The sequence below is a fragment of the Gymnogyps californianus genome, chromosome 1, assembly GCF_018139145.2.
Source record: "Gymnogyps californianus isolate 813 chromosome 1, ASM1813914v2, whole genome shotgun sequence".
NCBI lineage: Eukaryota > Metazoa > Chordata > Aves > Accipitriformes > Cathartidae > Gymnogyps > Gymnogyps californianus.
This window is the reverse complement of record NC_059471.1, coordinates 101,848,962-101,869,950: the sequence shown is the minus strand read 5'-3', so window position 1 is coordinate 101,869,950 and position 20,989 is coordinate 101,848,962. Positions and strand designations below refer to the sequence as shown.

Here is a 20,989-nt window from a genome sequence, read left to right as displayed (position 1 = left end):
AAATCACAATTTCAAATTAAAGACCTTGTCTTCCCCAAGACATTCTTTCTAGTGTGACAAAGCAAAACTTGACTAGGCAGGTGATTATGCCTAGGGCAAAATTTGTGCTCTAACTGTTAAAATGGTATGAGAGAGAGTTGCTGGAGTTCATTCCTTCCCCACCCTTGGCAAGTCTGGACTACATAAGAACAACTCATACACTTGTCCAGTATTTCAGATATCAAACTTACTACACTTGTTGCTGCTCTGAAAAACAAAACCCTGATTAGAAACAAGCTTTAGTCTTACATGTTGTTGAATTCACCTTGGTAACAAGTAAGGCCCTTAATGTAGTAATGCATGCACAAAATGCATGATCCAACGATAGGAATGTGTATCACTAAGCTGGCAACGAGTCTTGCAAAGTGACAAATGCTAGTGATCACTTACAGATTTATGGAGATTGTGCATGCTATCCTTATGCAGAGGGCAAATAATAAAACATCAGCTATACTTCCAAAAAGAAAAAGAAATGAGGTCTTCTGTGTAAAGCAGGATGGCTCAGCTGGAATTGCTATTTCACCTTCTATCTTTTGCTAGATCACTTAAGGACCAAGTTATTTCTGTTACTCTATGCAGGAATTCCCCTGGATGGGCCCGCTATGGATAAGCAGCAGCACTTTGCTATTTCAAACCACTTCTGTGTATAGAACAATTTCTTACAAACATCAGTACTTCCCAGTCCTAAGTAGAGAAGAGTGATGAGCATTAATATCAATAACTCCTTTCCGCCGTAAAAGGATTTCTATCCATGTTGAGAGTGAAACCTTCAATGCATTTTTGCAAAACATGTTTTGCAACCCAAAGACTTACAGTTACTAGGTAAAGCCATTTAAATGCTGATATATTTTCATATTCCAAGAGCTTTAAAAATAGGATTACTCAATGTTGTAGAAGAAAACTGGTACGGATATTATGAATGCACAGGGATTATTATAGAATAGTAAGATGTTGACACCTTTATTAGGAAGCACGTCAACTTCAGGCACAGAAGAATCAGCTTTTAACTGGAATATTCTGGACTGTATTTTATTCATTAGTAGATTCTCATACTTAGACTGAGATCATGCAAGTCTCTTAAGCAGAAGGCTGGAAAGCTTTTCTCTGAATAAATTCATTTGGTTGGCAAGGATGTGACCTGGGACAATATTCTTACCTTTTTCACATCAGAAGTGTTTGGAAGCTTAAAGTTCAGATTTTGGCGCAAAATCTTCAACTAGTTTCATGCATAAATACCACGACATTTACAAGAGACAACAAAATATTTTAATTTAAATATGCCCCATACTATACAACTGTATAAAATACCAACTAAGCATTCATTTGAACATTTAAAAAAAAAAAAAACACAAAAACAAATAGAAAAAGCAAGCAGCACACTGTATTAATGATAACAGAAGGTGGCACAAGCCAGGATATACAACCAGAAACACAGGCAAGTTACTGTCTCACAACCTTTGTTTACAATTACCATCAGAAGGGGAAACGCACTGTAACCATCCCAAGACTTCCATGGTTTCTAGTGCCCACCTTATTAGGCAGATGTCAGTGTACTAAAATGATGAAAACCGTATTGGTATTTAACATTCTGTTCTTTTTAATTGAAAGGTAGCACTGCTTTCTTAGGATTGCTAAGGATTTCTTAGGAAACAGAACGGCAACTACCTGGGTTTCTAATGCAAAACTAATGCTTTGATTGGTAATCATGGAAAGATGGAAAAAGGACAGAACAGGAATTATTCCAACAATTTTAAACTGAATGAAGTGAAACACTAAGTCCAGCAGTAATTTGAGAAACACGGAAAAAAAAAATCTTGGAAAGGCTTCAAGGCAGTTGTGGCAAACCTACAAAGTTTCTCTCCATCTTATTTATTTATTTTGTGTGTTAATAAGCAGTACATGTATCCAGCTGATTGTTACACCTTAGTAACACAAAATAACTGTATGCACCCCCATGTCCATAAAACACGGCTCCAGCAATACACGGCATTAGCTCTTCTTAACACTGTTAACCTGGAGAGAGTGCCACTTGAGTTAGGTCCAAGACAGACACGAAGTACCTGTGTTTGTTTCAGTTTACAGGGCATACCAATCAAAACAAGATCATAACTGCAAGTATTACTAAAGTTCAATATATTCCTGCTCTCTGTAGTCACAGGATATCAATTTCTATTTTGCTTAGTATAATGACAGGCCTTCAATAACACCGCGTTTACATTGCACCACAGCTTGGAATGGCTTCATTATACGTCTTAATTTTTTTAATATATATTATTTATTTAAAAAACAAGGTGTGAACCTGGGCATTTAAGTCAAGTGTTTGCTTCAAATGGCACAGAATGGATTTCTTTATATTAACTCCAGCTACAAAACTCATTCTCAGACCAACTGTGGCAAAAGCAAGCCAACAGAGAACCATGCTTTGATTTCTAAAAACGTATTGAGAAGCTTCAAACATCCCCTTTCTAAAACTGTAAGTGATATTTTCCCACACATATCAGTTACTATCTCTTAAAAAAAATACTGAAACCTATTTCAAAGTGAGGATCTCCATTTTAAAAAACAAGTAATAAAATACACTTCTGTCATCTTTCTTCCTCTAAACTTGTATGTCACAAGCTACCATCTTTAAACACTAACATGTAAAAAACCCTAAAGCTTCTCCCACATATACCCACTACTTAAGTATGCATCATTACTTGGCATTAAGCATTTCTAAATACCAGCTTATTTTGGAAGCAAAGCTAAGAAAGTTTATATTTATGGACATACAAAGCCAGTAGAAAAAGATACAAGCGTGCAGCTTGTAGAACAGTTCACATCAGGAATGAACGAGGAAAAGGCACTCCATCTCTCTTCGCTGTTCTACACACTGTGTGCAATTTTGCAATCACTGTTAAACCTTTGCTCACAACAATGCAGATCCACATACTGAGTAGAGTTCACGTCTCTCCGTTACCATTATTTTCACTGAAAAATTACATTGCTGTGAATATGCAACATTAGCTTTATTTATACATTTAAGAGTACTTTTTTTCAAATTAGAAAGTCAAAGCTACTGAACAAATGTTATTGAAGATATAAATTATTTAAACTTAAATAATTTAAAATCAACTTATTTAAACAACTTTCCTATTGCACATTTTTCCATTACTTTGCCAGATAAAACCCTATATTTAGGGTTTATATTTAAAAGGTTAAAATTTTAAAAGCACAAGTTACACAGCACCAAAATAAGGTGCCGAAGAAATTGTATGCCTGCTGGAAAATGAGTGCCAATAAAAACAAATATAAATATATATGTATATACACATCTAGTAGTAAGTCTGGGATGCTGAGATAATAAATACTTCAAACAATTTCCCAGATTTCCAGAAACATGTGAGAAACTATAGAAAATAATGCAAAGTTACTTTAGAAGACCAAGAATACACATGCACAAAATCTATTATAAGAAAAAGGTTTAAAATTCTCATACTTTAATCTGTAAAACCACCTCTGTTATCACTAGGTACCCCACACAATGACTACTCTATTAGTTCGAGGATTTATGTGAGTCAGAACGAAGAAAGCTTCCCCCAGTTGCTTTATAATGGAACAGTCTGCAGTACCCCCCCAAAATAAACCTAGTTTGTCCTGTTATGTCTCAAAATGTCGTCTTCTGCCTATCTTTCGTTCCCAGCGATCTGGGAATACACTCATGACATCCATCAACCCGCAGCATCAAAAATAAGGATGAAACTTCCTATATTTTTTCTGAGCAAACTTATATTGGAATTTCTCCTACTATAACTGCTGCTGTTGCCACCAAACCTGTGACCTGCTGTTTCCACAGTAAATGTTTCCCTTGCATATGTCTACTGGTAACCCTTGGAAAAACAACAGCAGTTCAACTTAAATGGGTAGGAGTATAATCTGGCCTTCTCGTCTGAATAATTTTTGGTTTGGGTTTCTTCGTTTCTTCTTCCACATCGTTTTCCTGGTCACTCTCACATACGTGGACGACAACACTAGGAGTAGTGTCAGTTGCAGCATGTAGCTCATACTTTTCTCCTGAAAGTTAAAATATTAGCAAAACTGGTTAAAAAGGATCCATTCTGGAGAAAAGTATGAAAGAAATTGCTAAAAAGAAAGGAATACATAAAAATGTGGAAGTAATACACTGACGACAAAACCCTGATGCCACAACGCATTAGATAGTGCAGGCAGGTGCATTGCCAACCGTCCTGTTTCCCGTCCAGAAGTATCTAGGTTCTGTTTTCAAAGCAACATAGCTCAGCTGCTCTCTTAAAAGCAAGTTTACGTAAATTACCCTAGCCATTCAAGAAAGCATTCCACATGAGCAGTCATAAGTCTTCTTGGTGGGTTTTTGTCATTTTAAAGCGTGCAAGATTATCTATCCACTGTACCACATTCAGGAAGACTGTTTTCCTGAATGATGGCAAAACCACAGGATCTTCCTTCCCCCCAAAAGCTTTCAGCGTTAAGAAAGCTGGATGCAGTTCTTCCCACCTCACACAGAGGTGCTCTAACACTGTTCTGGCATTCTGTGGAGCAGCAGAGCCAGACAGCAGGCTTTATGCATATATAATGTGAAACACTCAGATATAATACAGCCAGCGTGTCTTCAGAAACACCATGTCTTCAGTGTCTTATCAGTGTCTTCAGAAACACACAAGCCGTTGTGCTGGAGTAACCCCTGCTTGCTCCTTGGTACAAAGTCATTAACTCCGTGTTCCAATGAACATCACAGTCAAGAGGCAGAGCTTTACAAGGCTCAACACTCACAACATATATGAAAAATCTCACGGGAAAAGGGATCACAGATCTGCCAATGAGCTTACTGCAGGGCATCTCAATAACAGAACGTTCAGGGGAAAAAGGACCAACTTTTACTGCTCAGTAAGCCCTTAAGTATTTATTTTAAGACCTACATGTTTCTTTTTGGTATTGCTAAAATTTAAAAGGAAAGCTTGTAGTAAAGAAAGCAGCACCCATGGAACAAGCTCTGAACTTTCATAAAATCAGTCAGCTGTAATGTTATTTATTCATTCCATGTGTTTCATCAAAAACAACTTTTATTCCGACAAGCATAGTCTTATGGGACTTGCATTTCCAAAACTGATTTCAGGAAAATAAAATCTTTGACAAAAACACTTAGTATGTCAGCGGTATTCTTGATGGATGGTTTTAAAGACCTACATGCAGGCTCATCTGCTTAGTTTACATATTTCTGGATAAACAAATGATTTGTGGCAGCATTTTATAACTCCACTTCTAACTGTACTATCTTTCCTATAAATTGTTCTTGCCATTATAATTCACACACCATTTAAAAGACAGTATTTATTAAAAACTGGCAATAATCTACGCCAATTTTTATGCCAGCATAAGCATAGATTTTTGTCCCTCCACAAACCACAAAGGGCTGAATTTTCACAGGTAAGAAGAATTCCCTAGTTGTTTGTGAGATGCGTGTTATTTTCACTAGAATCTTTGGATATCACCAGCATACAGTCAACCATAAACTACTACATAGAAAGCTGATGCATGAGGAGCTAAAAGTTCTGCCCTACCCTCTTCTCCATCCCTTACTACTGACATAATAAGATGTGTTCCCTAAGCTAGTAGGTAAACAGGTATATAAACAGTAAAATGATTCAGACTACAGTTTTTATTCTCTTTGAAACTGCTACTAAATGTGGCCATTTTTTCTCTCCCCTAAACTTAATAGTACAGTTGCAAACAAGTTAAATCAGAGTTGTAGATTTGGGGAAATATAATTTGCACCAATTCTCATTAAGAAGGTTGTCTTAACTGAGGTACAAAATTACATCAAAGGATGTGATCATTAATCACTGAAAAGTGGAACCATGTTTAAAATAAGAGTTCAGTTTAGCGGAACTTTACATGTATTTCTGAAAGTAATATTGGGTTTAAAACACAAACAACAGGTAGAACTGCTTTCTCCTATCTGTGGTGCTATCTATTTTTAATAAACAGACCTATAAACACTCTACACAGCATGGTTAGCTGAAATGATGAGCAACTTATGGGATAGCACTAGAAATAAGGGGTAAGTGTACATTCTTAATATCTCCTTTAGTTTGAACAGTGGGGAAAAAAGAGGAACCTGATATAAACTTTTTTCCTTTTCAGGGTGAAGCTATCTCACAGTTTCCAATAAATGAATAAATTGCAGCAGATGAAAATTAGGAGGAGCAAGGAGTGGCAGAAACTTCTCCCTCTTAACTCCAAAAGAAAATTAGGCTGATACCAATAGTTTCCCTCCTACACATACTACTATCTCAGATGCAGAGGTAATTCTAGCACAGAGCTACACAGCTGTTAACTGGTTCATCGTCTTAGTCTGAAACAGGACTTTGCCATCCCTTCAAAAGGTATATAACTACACAATTGCCTCTTCATTTTTAGGAAGCTGCTTCTTGAAAATTCTGATGAACAAGCTAATATATTATTAGAAGCAACATTCATGCTCTCTACAAATCACAAAACAGATCACCTTGTGGAGGTCTGGGCCCTCCAAGTGATCCTGTGGGACTACTATGTGTGTAAGAAACTACCATTTACTAATACTTTTTCTGATATTACAAATTTAATTGGTAGATAGTAATTCATTTGAAAAGTTCTAGAAATGCAGAAAGTTTAAAATGTGTTTTATTCAACCAAAATTCTAGTGTTTCTACTCCTCCTTACCTGGTCCTAACTTGGAGATAGCATATAAAAGGTCATAGTTAATGACTGGAGTAGCATCTTCTACTTGCTTCCAATCAACAGGTGGAGAGGCAGGAGGCGAAATCAAAAACTGTTTGTCTGGATTTGGTGGTGCCAAATGTGAGCTTCCAATGTGCAAAGTCTGAAAAAAGCACAAAAGCCAAAGCTGTTTCAACTATTATCAATGAATCCATCATTCACGAGGAATTTTAAGGTTTGGATAGATGTTATGCTGTAACAGACACTCAAGGTGGCAGCATGTAACTATATTATTGAAGAGAGCTATATGAAAGACCCAGTATACAAAATACAGACAAGCCACCACATTCATTAACTCTGATGAAACATGCAATGAAGTATGCACATCCGCATCTTCTCATTATGGAGCTTTACAAAAATTTCACCAGAACATATCTGTCCTTAAAATACTGAAGTAGGAGGAAGCTGGATATGGGCTTTAAGGCCTAATGACAAATGGTGTTGAAACTCATTACCACAAGTGAGAGTGGTGAGAATTCTAGAAGGTATATAAATAAACTGGCTCCTTCAGGACTGTCCCTAGGGACATCTGAAAGAGACACACATAGATTAATTTTCCCATTAATTTTACGGAGGAAAATACACAGCAGCTACCAAAAAGCACCCAGATTACCAGAACCTGAGAGTTTCACATCTTTAGCAGCAGACGCCAGCCAGCTATAGAGCTGCACTGACAGTGATCTCCAAGTACAAATGTGTGCTAAACAAACGATTTGCAGTAGTGAGAGCAGGATCAACATGTAGAGTCCTGAACATGCAGCTCTGCACTTTGGATTCCCTCAGATACTACCTCAGCGCGCATGTGTATGCGTGCGTACTGTTTGCAGAGCACACTTGGCTTCCCCCACCCTGTTAAACTGTCTTTGACTGTGCTGATTACTATCATCTACTCCCTTTCCCCAAGGTTATCAAAACAATACAGAGGGAGACACAAATGCAAAACATGCAACAGCCTCCAAATACTTGCAGCTTTGGAACAACCTGTGATTCTCTAATCAAACTGAAAAAAATTAGCAGTGTTCATTAGCATGATTGAAGACCTGTGGAAGCTTATCACGAGTAAGTTATGCTTTAGTACCTCGTAAAGGTAATCACAAAAAGACTTACCTGAGCAAAATACAGTTTTATTTCCTTTCCAAGGAACTCCGTCTTGTGCAACTGGATTCTAGCATCTGCTGCAGATAAAGGGTTACTGAAATTTATTCGTACTCTTTTGAAGCTCTTAAAATACTGAAAGGTGATATCTCTGTCATATGTTCTAAACAGCGATTCAAATTTGGCCTGAAAAGAAGGAACCAGAGAAGAAAGTGAATATGCATCACCCTACATTTTCTCTAAAGAAATACAGAAAAGAATTGCAGTTACTAGTAGGGGCATACTACCACTCTTGAATATGGATGTATTTATAACAGCTTAGATTTAGTTTTCTTCTCTCTTTTTATAATGAATTTTTCTAACCTATCACTTGTTTTCTCTATAGCAGCTTTTTTCTTCCCTATTAAAAAACAGATTATGATAATTAATAAGTGTTGAACATGATGCTCTGATTTAGTGACATAATAGAAATAGTATTGGTAAGCTATTGAAAAGAAATGCTCGTCTTATAAAACTAATATCCAAAGGCCTTGAAAAAAGTCTGCCAAGCATGCCTTTGTCTAAGTGTGCAATTTTCAAGGAAACCAACACAACAGTTTTAATAGAGAAAAATGAAAAAAGCATATTTGCAAGCTAAATGTAATTTTCTTCAGTGACTCAGCATGCATAATAAAGTTCATGAACATCTGTTTTAATAGCTGCTACTTTCATTTAGGAAAATGAACATATTATTACTGAACTCTAGTTTAATAGCCTCTTCTATTTCTGGAACTGAATTCTAAAAAGGCTCCCACTATCTTTCCTAAAAAATCTTAAGTACTAACCATATAGCTCCTGAAGTGCCTTTGACACACTTTCTGTTTTGACTGTGTGGTAAGAGTAGGAACTGGACCAAAACCTCATACCTTCATAGATCTGCAGCTGAGTTACTTTGCTGTCCTATCTGCGTGAAAAGACTGAAGCACCTTTACCGACCACTGGCTATCTCCATTTTGCACTTCAGGTTTGTGCTCCTAGGGCATCTGTGCAAACCTGACTTGGCTATTTTTCATATCATTTATATAAAGAGTGCTTCCACTCTTACTTCAGGATCCCAGACCAAAGGAGGAGAAAGAAGCAGGAGATCCTGAAGCTGCTATGATCTTGCAGAGTGTTTCAGGCTCACACTGAGAACACAGTAACCAGTCACAAGCCTTATTTCAGTGATGGCAACAGATCAAGCATTCAGATTTCAGATATTTTCTCTTCATAAAAGCTTACTAGAAGTTCAATACAAAGCCAAAACAAACAAGTATGTAAAATCACATTGCCTCTTTTTTTTTTACTGTTACATTTTGAACTAGTAGAAAAAAGCAACAAAGATTATGTAAGAAGGTAGCGATTACTTCAAAATTTCATTTTCCTTCCTGAAAAGCTCTGCTTCACAAACTTGCCGTAGCTGTGTACAGAACCACTATATTTCAAAGATATTTTAAAATATCAGAGCTGTCCTGCTTCTTGCTGAGCCACGCTTAAGCTTCTTCAAAATGAGCTCTGAAATAAGACCAGGACGCTCCGCGCACATAAGCCTGTATTTGTTAGCTTCCTGTACTCCAGAGAGAGCTGGATGCAACCATGAAAAGTAAGCCAAACCCACGCTAAATTGCATTTCAAAGGTCACATTCAACATTTAAACTCAGAGAGTACCTGCAAGATTTGGGCAATATATATAGTTTTTTATAATGTGATTATAGAGGTCATAAATGTCATGCTAGCAATACGACACTAAACAAAATGTTATTTTTGTCCTTAAGGTATCTTAGCAATCAACAATTCACTGTATCAAGACCGGATTACTTATATTATATTAATTCTAATCAGTCAAATATAAATCTGAGAGGACTTCTTATAGTAAAACATTATGCTTTCAACTACAGTGCCAGCCAAAAAATCCCATGAAAAGTATAAAGTGTACTATAAATTATGTGAATCTTACTACCAAAATTATAATCTAAACATTTGCTGAAAACGCATATGCAAGTGAAGAATACACTATACAGTCAAGGAAGTCTGGAGGTAAACTTCTGATCATTTTCAAAACCACATAGCTTAAGATCTAATAATTTCCAGTCATTCATATCAGAGCATACTGTTGCAGACTTGTAAGACCCAAGACCCTTACATCAAACTGAAATTTTCTTACAAGTCAAAAAGCTATCAAGGCACCTGTATTTTAAACAATTTGAAACAGCACCTACATACTTTAGTATTCCAGTAGTTCACAGAAATAAAACACTAAAGATAAAGCATACCCTTGTTTCTGCTTGATTGAAGACATCGTTATCTGCCACACAGGCGATCAGAGAACTAAAACTGTAGTTAAAATTTCTAAAATGCATTTTGCGCTTCACCAAAGCGATACTTGCTGTTCCGCAGAAACCAATGACTTAAGGAAGCTATTGGTCCTGCAGGCAGCATTTATAAGGGAAACAAGTCCAGCCCCTCAAAAAAAAAAAAAAAAAAAAAAAAAAAAGAAAGGTTTCAGAGCATCCTGTATGTGACAGCGAATTCCTGAACAAAGTCCTGCATGCTTTGAGGCAGTCAGGAACAAAATGTAAGCTGCGACTGGAAAGAGGTGACGTCAGCACATTAGTCAGCTTCCCTATGCTAATTACCAGCGCTCGAGAGGATGGAAAAAACAGCTGAGGTTTGCACAGCAGCTGCTTTATCGAGCCTCTTGCAGCATAGTTTCCACTGGTAGTAATTCCATTCAGCGCTCAGACAACATGCTCTTCACTGGAATGGGACAACCCATCTTAAGATGGAAAATGTTACTGCTAAAGGACCAAAGTCTAGAGTAATAGGCTGTAATTAGCCAGGAGGAAAATTTCAAGACTTTGGAACGGAAAACAAATCCCTCAGGTCAATAGCTTTTGGTAATTTTGTGGAAAAAATACACAGACTAAGTTTAGAGATTAGGAGGAATTGATTTGGGAAAATACTTTTTCCCCCCATTACAGTGAGAATTCATTTTGAAGCTTTCTTCAAAGCAACTATATGGACTAATTACCATTCTCACTTTATTAAAAACTCATTCCGAGCCTCATAAACTGTTGAGATTTTTTGTTTTGGGATGGTTGGGGGTTGGTTTTGGGGGTGTGTGTTTTGTGGTTTGTTTTTGTTTTTGTTTTTTTTAACAGGAGCTTCATCAGAAATCTGCTGGCAGGGTTTTAAGAGACAACTGGAACTACCGACAGCAGTGATGAGGTATGAAACCTACATTTCTGACATTTTCTGGTTTATTTGTATCCCAGTTTCAGAACATTTCCCAAAAAGGAGCACAGGACACAGGTTTTTGGGTGGGTTCTTTTGGGGCGTTTTGTTGGTTTTTGGGGTGGGATTTTTTGGTTTTGGTTTTGTGTTTGTTTTTTTTTTTTTTTAATCAAGAACCATTTTTAAAAAAATCATTAACATTTAAAGTAATTCATTAAGTTTAAACTGAAGCTTTTACAAGCTATTTGGAACTCTCCTATGCAGCTTCAGACCAAAATTTATAATGAAGTCAAAATCGTAAGTGCATTCAGTTCATTTTACTATAACATGGGGCTATGACAGAAGCATCAAGTTTTATGAAATACTTGCAAACAATAGACAGTCATAAGTTTAAAACCTTATTTCATAAATGTTTGATCATGTATAACTATTCACATGAATAGCCTTCTGTATTTCCATGGGCTCTACTTACTTAAAATTAAGGATGCTTATTGTGCCATAGGCTAAAATCCCCACTTAGTAGTCAAACTCTCTGCTATTGTAAAGTTACCTTAGCGTAAAAGTTACCTTAGCGTGAAAGACTACTCAGACCAACTTCCTAGCACCTTTTCTTAGAAGCCCTCGCTTAATAATAAGCTCAGCTCAGGAAAAGAGAAGGTGCTCTGAAGGACAACTCAACAACTGGTGTAGACGCTGTCAGCGAGATTAAACTCAACTCCGAAAGAAAGTAATAGGTAACAAGGCTCCAGTGCTCCAGGAGCACCTAACACACTGGGTGCCTGAAGGACAGAAAGATAGGAAGAACCAGCAGCTCCTTTCCTCTCCCCGAGCTCCCAGGAAGATGGGATGCAGTGGCTGTCCAGCCACTCAACACTGTCCAGATCTGGACTGGGCACACATACAGTGAGAACAGGTCTGAGTTCCCAAGCTCACGACCTGTACCCAGAAACACAGATACTTAAGAAGAGGATTCATAAACAGCCATCATGCCAAGCAGTGAACCACCTGAGCTCACACAGAAAATCATGCCGAGTATGACTTGAATCCTGCTCTTGCCCTGGAATTAGGTCGTCAAGTGTCTTAAAGACTTTGGAAATGGAAGCACCAAGCATGACTCCATAGACCAGCAGTCAGGATGCTCATCTGGAAAATATGGCCATGAATCACCTGAGCATAAAAGGAAAACAGGCTTTCCACATCCTAGGTGAATGCTATAGCTACTGATAAGAAAGTAAAGAAGGTTTCCCCTTTAACCTGCTACTGTGTCAGAGTCATTTGGCATACTCTGAGGCTACTGAGGTGAGTGCAGCATCCCTGTGGGTGACAGGTGGAAAGAATATTTCTTTTGTAGAGCCTCATAGAGCCTACACAGGAGGCAGTTTGAGCTGCTCAACAGAACGAAGCCTTTGGCAATCTAGCTGCAGACTTTTATATAGCTAAGCGTGTCAAAGCTTCCTAGCAGTCCAGTGATTGTAAAAGTCTTCAAAAGCCCTATTTTGGAATGCACAGCTTAAAGTAGGACAGGTAGATCCTAAGCACTTGCATCCCTTTGTAACTCTAGACTTACATTTTTATGCCTAGATCCCATGAAGAGTAAGACATTAAAAATACCTCTGATTGGTATCCTCAAGGCCACCTACACATTACTGAGACCCAAGGAAAATGACTTTACAAGTCTTACTACCGCCACCTTTCAAACATAACTTTTTCATCTAAAACAGGACTGTGGCCTGCTGTATTACTGTTAGCTGTAAACAAACCAACTATTTTTGAAAACATTTAACACCTCACAAAACAACTTTTTCACACTGTGTTCTCCAGATTTAAAATAAACATGGAGTCTTCTACTGATACACACTAGGTTTTTACTTTGCCCGTGTAAAAAGACAAAGAAAAACAGTCCTAGTCTGTTCCTTTTTATCATTATCATCATTATTTTTTGGTAAGGTTGTGTCACTAGTCACTCTTAAAGAAACAATTCAGGCAAAAAAAGATGGTTGCATACTAACACTCCATTCAAAACACAAAATAAACCAAGAACTAGCATTCTGGGGAAAAAAAAAAATTAAAAAATCACTGTCAAGTGGTCTAGTATCCTTACTGCTATGCTTGATTAAAACAAAAATGCATTCTATAATGTCTCAATCAGTGGATTAAATAAACTACCTTGAATTATTAAAAAACAAACAGGAGGACTTACTTTCTCAAAAGAAAAAAAAAATTCTCACTACCCCTGCTTCATTTAATGAAGTGTTATTTAAGGCAGCAGCATTATGTTGAGAGCCCTGAGATCTATTGTAGAAACCAAGAGTCAAAGTTACAAAACCACCATTACAAAATCCTGACAGTGTTGCAATGTTTGTTCTGTGGTGTTCAGGTCCTGTAACATTTGTTAACCACATGCTAACGAACTCTGGAACAAGAACACGCAAGACTATCAGAACTTCTGGATTTGATGTTCTGATACTATCCGAGTGCAGTTTTTCTTCTCCCTTGTCTTCAGAGAGTTTGCCATTTTCTGTCTTCTCTTTGAGACTCCCTAGTGACTTACAGAAAGAGAACAAGGGCAAGGAGATCACCTGCTTAAAGATATATGCTGTCATCCAGATACCAAACAACGTCTGATACTAAAGAACACAAACTTCATCAGTGCAACGGGATGCTGCTGTACAACAAGAATCAGGGAAACCAAACGGCTAAGAAGAGTATGACATGACAAAACAGTCAGCCCTGCTTTCTCAGGTTTCACCTTTCCCTTGAAAGGTACAGATTCTGGGGCTCAAGTTTTAAAAGTTGAGTTCTAAAAATTGCAGACAAGATACTCAATGAAGACCTAAAGTACTCCCTAACATCAATAGCACGTGACAGATCCTCCACTAGCTGCACTTCGCAGGCAGAGAAATTTAACAGAGACCATTCTTGGATTACTTCTGGGGGTGAAAGGAGAAACACGGAGTCAAATAAGCATATGGAATAGTGGGAACACAAAATGATTGAATGCCATAAATAGTTCTATAATTTAATCTCCACATGCAGTAAAATAGGTAAGGCACAGAAGAGGAGGAAATGAGACCACAGAAGTAGAAAAAAAGGCAAGTCACAAAAATGACTGTTCATTGCTGATAACTACATTAGCAAAGCTAACAATCTGAGGAAGAAAATTAACATGAAAATAAATGTGTTGGTAATTCTGTAAGCTAATAAAATGATCACCTACGAGCTATAAATCAGAACAATATAGTCCATTCTTTTCTCTCATCCCTGGCAGACTTTTACAGTTGCCCTTGGAGGGTGCTCTTTTCATAATCCCTGTACTCCCACTGTATATACTTGCTGATCTTTTGCTATCAACATATAGTTTCTATTCCTGTCTTCATCTTAATTATCTTGCCTTAGCCCTTACTTATGACAGGGATAAACATCTTGAAGTTATGTAGACTGAATAATCATAGTTACTGGTTTCATTTTCCTAGTGCTTGGGAAAGGAGAGGGAGGGGCAGACAGTAGAGTATAAACAGCTTCCAGAGCTATCCATGCATGTCTAGGGTCAGTAAGCTCTGCTCTGTGGGCACTAGCAGGCACTTGAATTCAGGCAACCTTCTAACCTGCACTGTTCCGTCAGCACAGGAGCAGGGGTACTGTGTGTCTGCACAGGACAGGCACGCCGAAGGAGAGAATGGCAAAAAGCCAATAAGTGTTCCTTTCTAGAAGTTAACGCTCATCTAGAGCGTGGCTTCAGCACGCATTCAGGTAAAAACAAAAAAATCCCCAGAACTCAGACCCACTGAAAAAGTAAGGAAGTTTAACATATGAAGGGCTAATGAGTACACGTCCTTGACGGTGTACTTTTCTCTACTGCCTTTAAGGGTGCCCTGCAAACTAACACTGCCATCAGGAATCAGTAACATTCTCCATCATTGGAAAACCTTCTTCTCCCAGCCCTTGGGATTCAAGAAGTGGGTTGTTTTTATGTGGAGGTTTGTGTTGTGGGGTTTGTTTTATTTTGAAACTTATTTGATGAGCAAGAGAAGTCACATCAATGCCAGCTGGCTCAACCAAAGAGCCAGGAGTGAGGGCAGTGAGTTAAGTCACTTGCCTTAAAATGTCTGCACAGTTCTTAGTCTCATTTTACTAGCCAAAAGTGAATCAACACCCCACCCCCAACAAAAAAATTCCCCCCAAAAGAAAGATGACTGAAAGGAAACCTGGACATGATTTCTTTTTGCAAGTCTGACAGGATTTGTTATGAAGTAAAATTAACTGGCAGATCAATCATACTTGAGTATACTTTTCTCCTCAAAATCCTTACAATAGCCTGAGCACTGGGAGACTGACAACCTTGATGTCTAATCCGGCACACTGGAATGGCTATACACCTACTCATGCAGTCAGGCAGTAACACAGCCCTTAACTTAGCCATACAAATTTCTCCCATGCCAGGCAAACCCAGATCAGAAACACAGGGAGAAGAAGGGAGTCAGAATTATCATACAACTGAAAACATTAATGGACAGTTTCTTCTGCTTTGTGGTTATAAAAAACCTTAAGTTTTTCAAAGTTGCGTACTCAATTTTATATTCTACACATTCATCAGATCATCAGAAAGATATTACAAGCAAAATAAGTATATACACTGAGTTAGTACATCAGCAGAGAAATAATCTGCAACAAAACACCTTTTTAGCAAGCGAAAAAAAGTCTTTAGTATTACGGAATAAACTGCACAAATAATATCTGCAAATTTATTTACAGTAAAGAAATCACATAGAGCACAGCAATACAAGTACACAAACTGGTTTTCCAAATTACATAGAGCTACGTGCGGTGTATTAAGTCAAGGTAACACCCACACAATGACAAAATGGAAAAAGGGGCCCGAAGCATGGAGTTAAGACTGTCATCATCAGCTCCTCTCATTAACTTTGTTTATAAGGTGGAACAGCAAACACATGACCATTCACTATTTCATATGCTTACAAGTATTTTAGTCACTGAATTTCCAGTCACAAAAATAGAGACAAAAATTTGTGCAGTTTTAACAAAATTTAAGCATCTGATTCCATATAATAGGGTACACAAAAGAAAAGCCTGTCTGTACTACATCAAGTTATGTCAAGTACTATATAGGAGCATCATTTGAAAAAAGTATTCAATGGCTATAAAACTCTGAATTATTGGACAATAGTTTCATATCTAAAAAGCAACTTTTCAGAAACAAAGCTTGAATACTTGTCAGCAATATTTATCAGAGCACTAGTTCAGCACAATTATCCTAGCATACTTTGTATGTTAGCGTAGATACTTACTGCAGATAGACACAGCTAACTCAGTTGACAATAAAAATTAAAGGCCATGCATCTGGGCTGCGGTGCCACCTCAGTTTTAGACTTTTAGCTGTTTCAGGAAAATCCTTTCCTCTTCCAAATAGAAAACAGAGCAGAGGAATGAGTGATCATTTTCTAAGATGTTAGGCAAAGCATGTAAAAGCAAGCAGAAAAGCTATGAAGATTCTGCACCTTTACTGAGATGGTACACGTGCTTAAGATGCGAGACTTTAGGTATATACCTTTATATACCTAAAATCATACAAAGATAAATGCCAACCAAAAGAAGTTTTTCAAAAAACTGTACCTTTTCTCCTGTATTTATTTCTGTTTAAATTCATTAACTGATTCACTTTAATTACAAAATTATCTACAGGTAATATATTTACAGTAGGAAGAGCATATCAGGAAACACCAAGTCTTTTTGCAGTAATTGGGTAAGGGGACTGAAAAAGGGGAGGAGAAAGTTCTTGCAAGGGCAATCATAAACGTTCCCCCCACCCTCACCACAGAGAGAGAATTTGGTTTCAAATAATCAAAACAATCTTCGAGAAGATAAGATGCTTCTTAAAAGTGTATGAAAATACCTGAAAGACTGTCCAGCAATATTATAGTTCAATCCATTACATGTTGGGGGCGGGGGGGGGGGGGGGGGGGGGGGGGGGGGGGAACTGCAAGGGGAAAAAAAAAAATCCACAAAATAAAAAGCCAAAGACCAAGATGATAATCTTTAACCAAGACAAATGTAAACAAGATCATTCCGGTGGCCAGATGCTGTTGCAGCACTGATTATTTATTTCTATTTAAGGCAGAAAGGGGAAAGAAAAGGCGACGGGGACAATAGTATAGTCTATAACTCATCACGGAAGCGGTGCACATGCCACACTAGAAAAGGCTAACTATGGAAAGGGAAGGGCAGGAAATCCTTAAACAACTCTTCTAACTTAAACTTGTTGAAGGCTTCTATAAATACAGATATCTATATAAATCCTTTCCTCAGAGTGGAGATTAAAAAAGTGGAAAGAGAGGAAAATTCTCCAAAGATCATCTATATTTATTATGAACTAAAAAAGAACAAGGGCTTTTAAACCAAAATGTGTTAATAGGCCATTTTTGCATACTATAGAAAAAGCATCTGTAAACTATTTACAGCAGAATTGAAGGAAGTTATTTGTTAAAAAAAATGTTCCCGTACCCCCCCAAGATAAAAAGTAGTATCTCATAAGCACTGTGTAACTATGAAATAAAGGAAGCATGAGCTATTCTTCCTACCACTATAACTAGGAAAAATCATCAGCAGTCTGACCTTTTCAAGGTTATTTATTTGAATACCAGTGTGGGGAAAAAAATCTAGACAGTAATTAACAGATAGGTGGATTTGCAAGATGAAACAATTTAAGAAAGAAACAAGGGACATGCTATACACATCAGCTACTAAAACAAAAACGGCCCTTCAGATAATTATTTCTTGAGTGAGGGGGCACCTTCTAAAGATGAAGAACACTTTGTTTTGTAAAGAGGGAACAGCTGTAAAGTTATTTATAAGTTAGATTCAGCAGAGGGAGAGGTCCAGGGGATAGGGCACATGCTTAGAGTTGGATTCATGCATTCTTTAAGCACGTCATACATATTCTGACACTTACCACAGCTGGAGCACTGCACTCTAATGCTGCCTCTGCACATCGCCCATGCATTAGGGTGAGCTAAGGGGCATTGAGGAAATGTTGGTGCTGGGCTTGTACACTTGTATGTAAAAGATAGCACGTTTGAAGACTGAACAGGGACCAAATTTCAGAGAAATGGGCCTTTAGTGTTAACCTAGATATATTTAAATATTGACAGTGACGTAAGTAGAACTGTCTTCAGCAGCCGAAACGAAGTGATGAGGAATGGAAGTTCTTGCATAAAGACAATCACGTCGTGACAGCTTACAAGAAACAATGTAGAGTAAAAGACACAGAAACCAAGTTCCCCAAATCTCTCTTGTGGTAAGAAGGAAAAAAAAACCCAGTAAGTGATCCAGCAGTGTGTCACAATCCAGTCCCACAACTGAGAGTATTTTATTCAAATCCTATCAAATTGAAGCCAGTGTGGTCAAAGCTCCCCAATATCCAGATGTTCCAGTAGCAAGCACACACTTTCAAAATTCCTGCCTTCCACTCTGGAGCTAGAAGCAGCATCCACAACATAAATGAAAAACACTAACAGAACACTGAACCTAAATTTGGTTTATGATTTAAAAAACCCAAGCCAATAAACTGTGATCTGTTTTGATATATACACACATATAAGTACAGTGAAGATGACACAATATATGTTACAAAACAGGAGTTTTTAAAAACTAAATTTTGAGATGATTGGGCAGGGTTATGATCCAGATTCATATATTAAGACTATGTCTTCTAAATATATACGCATATTGTATATGTTTGTTAGAGTAAAAGCTTGATGTCAGCATCCTAGTCTTTTAAATATTGCTTGAGGAAAAAAAATATTTGTCCAGCTCTCTGGCGTTATGAAACACACACTGATCATCACAGCAGGACTAAAAGGCAGGTGGCATTTTTGGTTCACTATGCTTCCATATCCGTTGAAACTTTTCTGAAAAGACCAAAAAAAGTCAAGATATTTTTATCTCACTTTGTACATTCTAGATAATGAAGACGATAATGATAAAAGGTCAGTACAGAGGAGAAAAAGCAGAAGGAATGAATCTGTGTCAGCTTATCTTTATTCCCTACTCAACATCTAAATCAAGAGTTACCATTATAAAGCATGAATCATTGCATATTAAAGCTTCAGATAAACCAATTTAAGAAGTCTAACTACTTTTTCTTTGAGCAACCAAGGTTTTATTCTCAAATTTGTTCTGAAATGGTCAGATAGTGTTTTAGTGATTTCCAGACCTATGACCAAGGATCTCTGATGGGTATTTCAGACCAACTGGTTAGACAAGGAGTTCCAGAGTTCTTTAATGCAAGAAAACTCTGAAGCCAGCTGTCACTTCTACTGATGATTTTGGAGGCTGCTAGTAGCATGCCACCAACCTGTGTTTTGGTGTGACTTGCACCATTACCTCTACTCCTCGATTCCAGAGTGCATTGCAATATGACATGTCTATAACATGTTAAGCGAAAATTTCAAAACAAGTGACATCTGATGGTGGAAACCAAAACCCAGCCATTCCTATTTGATTGTACTCAAACAGAACCAGAGCTTTTGAGTTGCAGTGAATCTTCCATGATCACATTTGGGAAATCAAATGAGTTCACCATGGCTAGTTAAACAAAACACTCGTAAGTAGGGAAGGATACAGCAGTATACACTCCTCTGTTCCACCTGTATTTTCCTATTGGAAGGTCTTTGAATTCTGCAGTCTGGAGTTTCTCCAGAACAGATGCATGCTCCTCAAGGCTAATGAAAGTAAGTAAGGCAGCTTGGGCCATCACTGCAATAAACACTTTATTTACTCCCCCAACATAACAGCAAGGTGCTACCTTTATTCAAACCAGTGGTCTTGGTGGTCCCTCCTCCCAGAAGCTGTTTCTCAACATTACTCTGGTAGACTTTTGAGAATTTGGGTATAGTCTTACACCTAAAGATAATACACAGGTGTCATTCTGTGGACTACACCCCCTCACAGATGGAGTACAGCTGATTCAAAAATCTTCAAGAGCTATTATTACTCTTTGATGACATTTGCTGAAGTAGCATACTGGCTTGCCTACAGTCTGATTACTTTACAGCAACTACGGAGTGCTTTCTTTTGAATAAAAAAATTCTGGAGAATGGTTTGGAACAGTCAACCAGTCTTTCCTCATGGGACCTCCAAAACCTGTGAGACAATTTTGTTTACCATTTAATCAATAATTCTTGAAAGTGCCAACCTTATTTCTTCTCCCTTCACTTAAAAATTTCACCTATTAAAGACATGTGAATTGCAACCCAGGCTTGCTCCAATGAATGCCAGTTAACTTACTAATTTTCTTGATCTTAATTCAAGATCAAGGCATGACAGGAAAAAAAAAAAAATTCCAGAAGGTTACCTGCATCTATTGGAGAATAAAGAAGAAATCCTACTCAAATTAGTTCTTAATGCAATTACAAACATTTATTTGAAGTCTGAAACTACAGACTGTACCCTGAAGCTGTATGTCCTTTCAGCAGAAAGCCATAATGCCAAGGGATCCAGAGTTTTGACCACAGAAGCGTGCATCATTTATGGACGTCAGCGAGGTTTCTATGAAGCCAACTGCTGAATTCAGCCATTTCTCTGCACACAGAAGCTATCCACTCCACAATTACTCCACTGAGGGATTAAAAAAAGATTCAAATAACCCACTGATGATTTTTTTTTTAAACACAGATTCCAAAAGCACTGCCAAGAAGGAAAGTAGCTGTTTTTACTGAATAGACTCTTGCAAGATTTTTTTTTTTAAATAGGAGCTTAAAATATATGAACTGTTGTCATGTTTGCATTATGTAGCCTACATATGTTCAAACAG

General features: G+C 37.6%; 1 protein-coding gene across 2 annotated transcripts in view; it reads right to left on the bottom strand.

Annotated features, from left to right (window-relative positions):
* Nucleotides 1-1,064: 1,064 nt before the first annotated feature.
* Nucleotides 1,065-20,989, bottom strand: part of RCAN1 (regulator of calcineurin 1) — a 42,946-nt gene continuing 23,021 nt past the window's right edge. The window contains exons 1-4 of one of the 2 annotated variants that reach the window (XM_050915318.1): nt 10,200-10,309; nt 7,921-8,094; nt 6,757-6,916; nt 1,065-4,092 (exon numbers count right to left, since the gene is read on the bottom strand). In XM_050915318.1, the coding sequence (XP_050771275.1) occupies nt 3,929-4,092; nt 6,757-6,916; nt 7,921-8,094; nt 10,200-10,286 (585 nt within the window). In that variant the 5' untranslated portion in view covers nt 10,287-10,309 and the 3' untranslated portion in view covers nt 1,065-3,928. Of the gene's footprint in view, nt 4,093-6,756; nt 6,917-7,920; nt 8,095-10,199; nt 10,310-20,989 lie in introns of those variants that run through there. The other variant, XM_050915317.1, reaches the window with a different exon arrangement.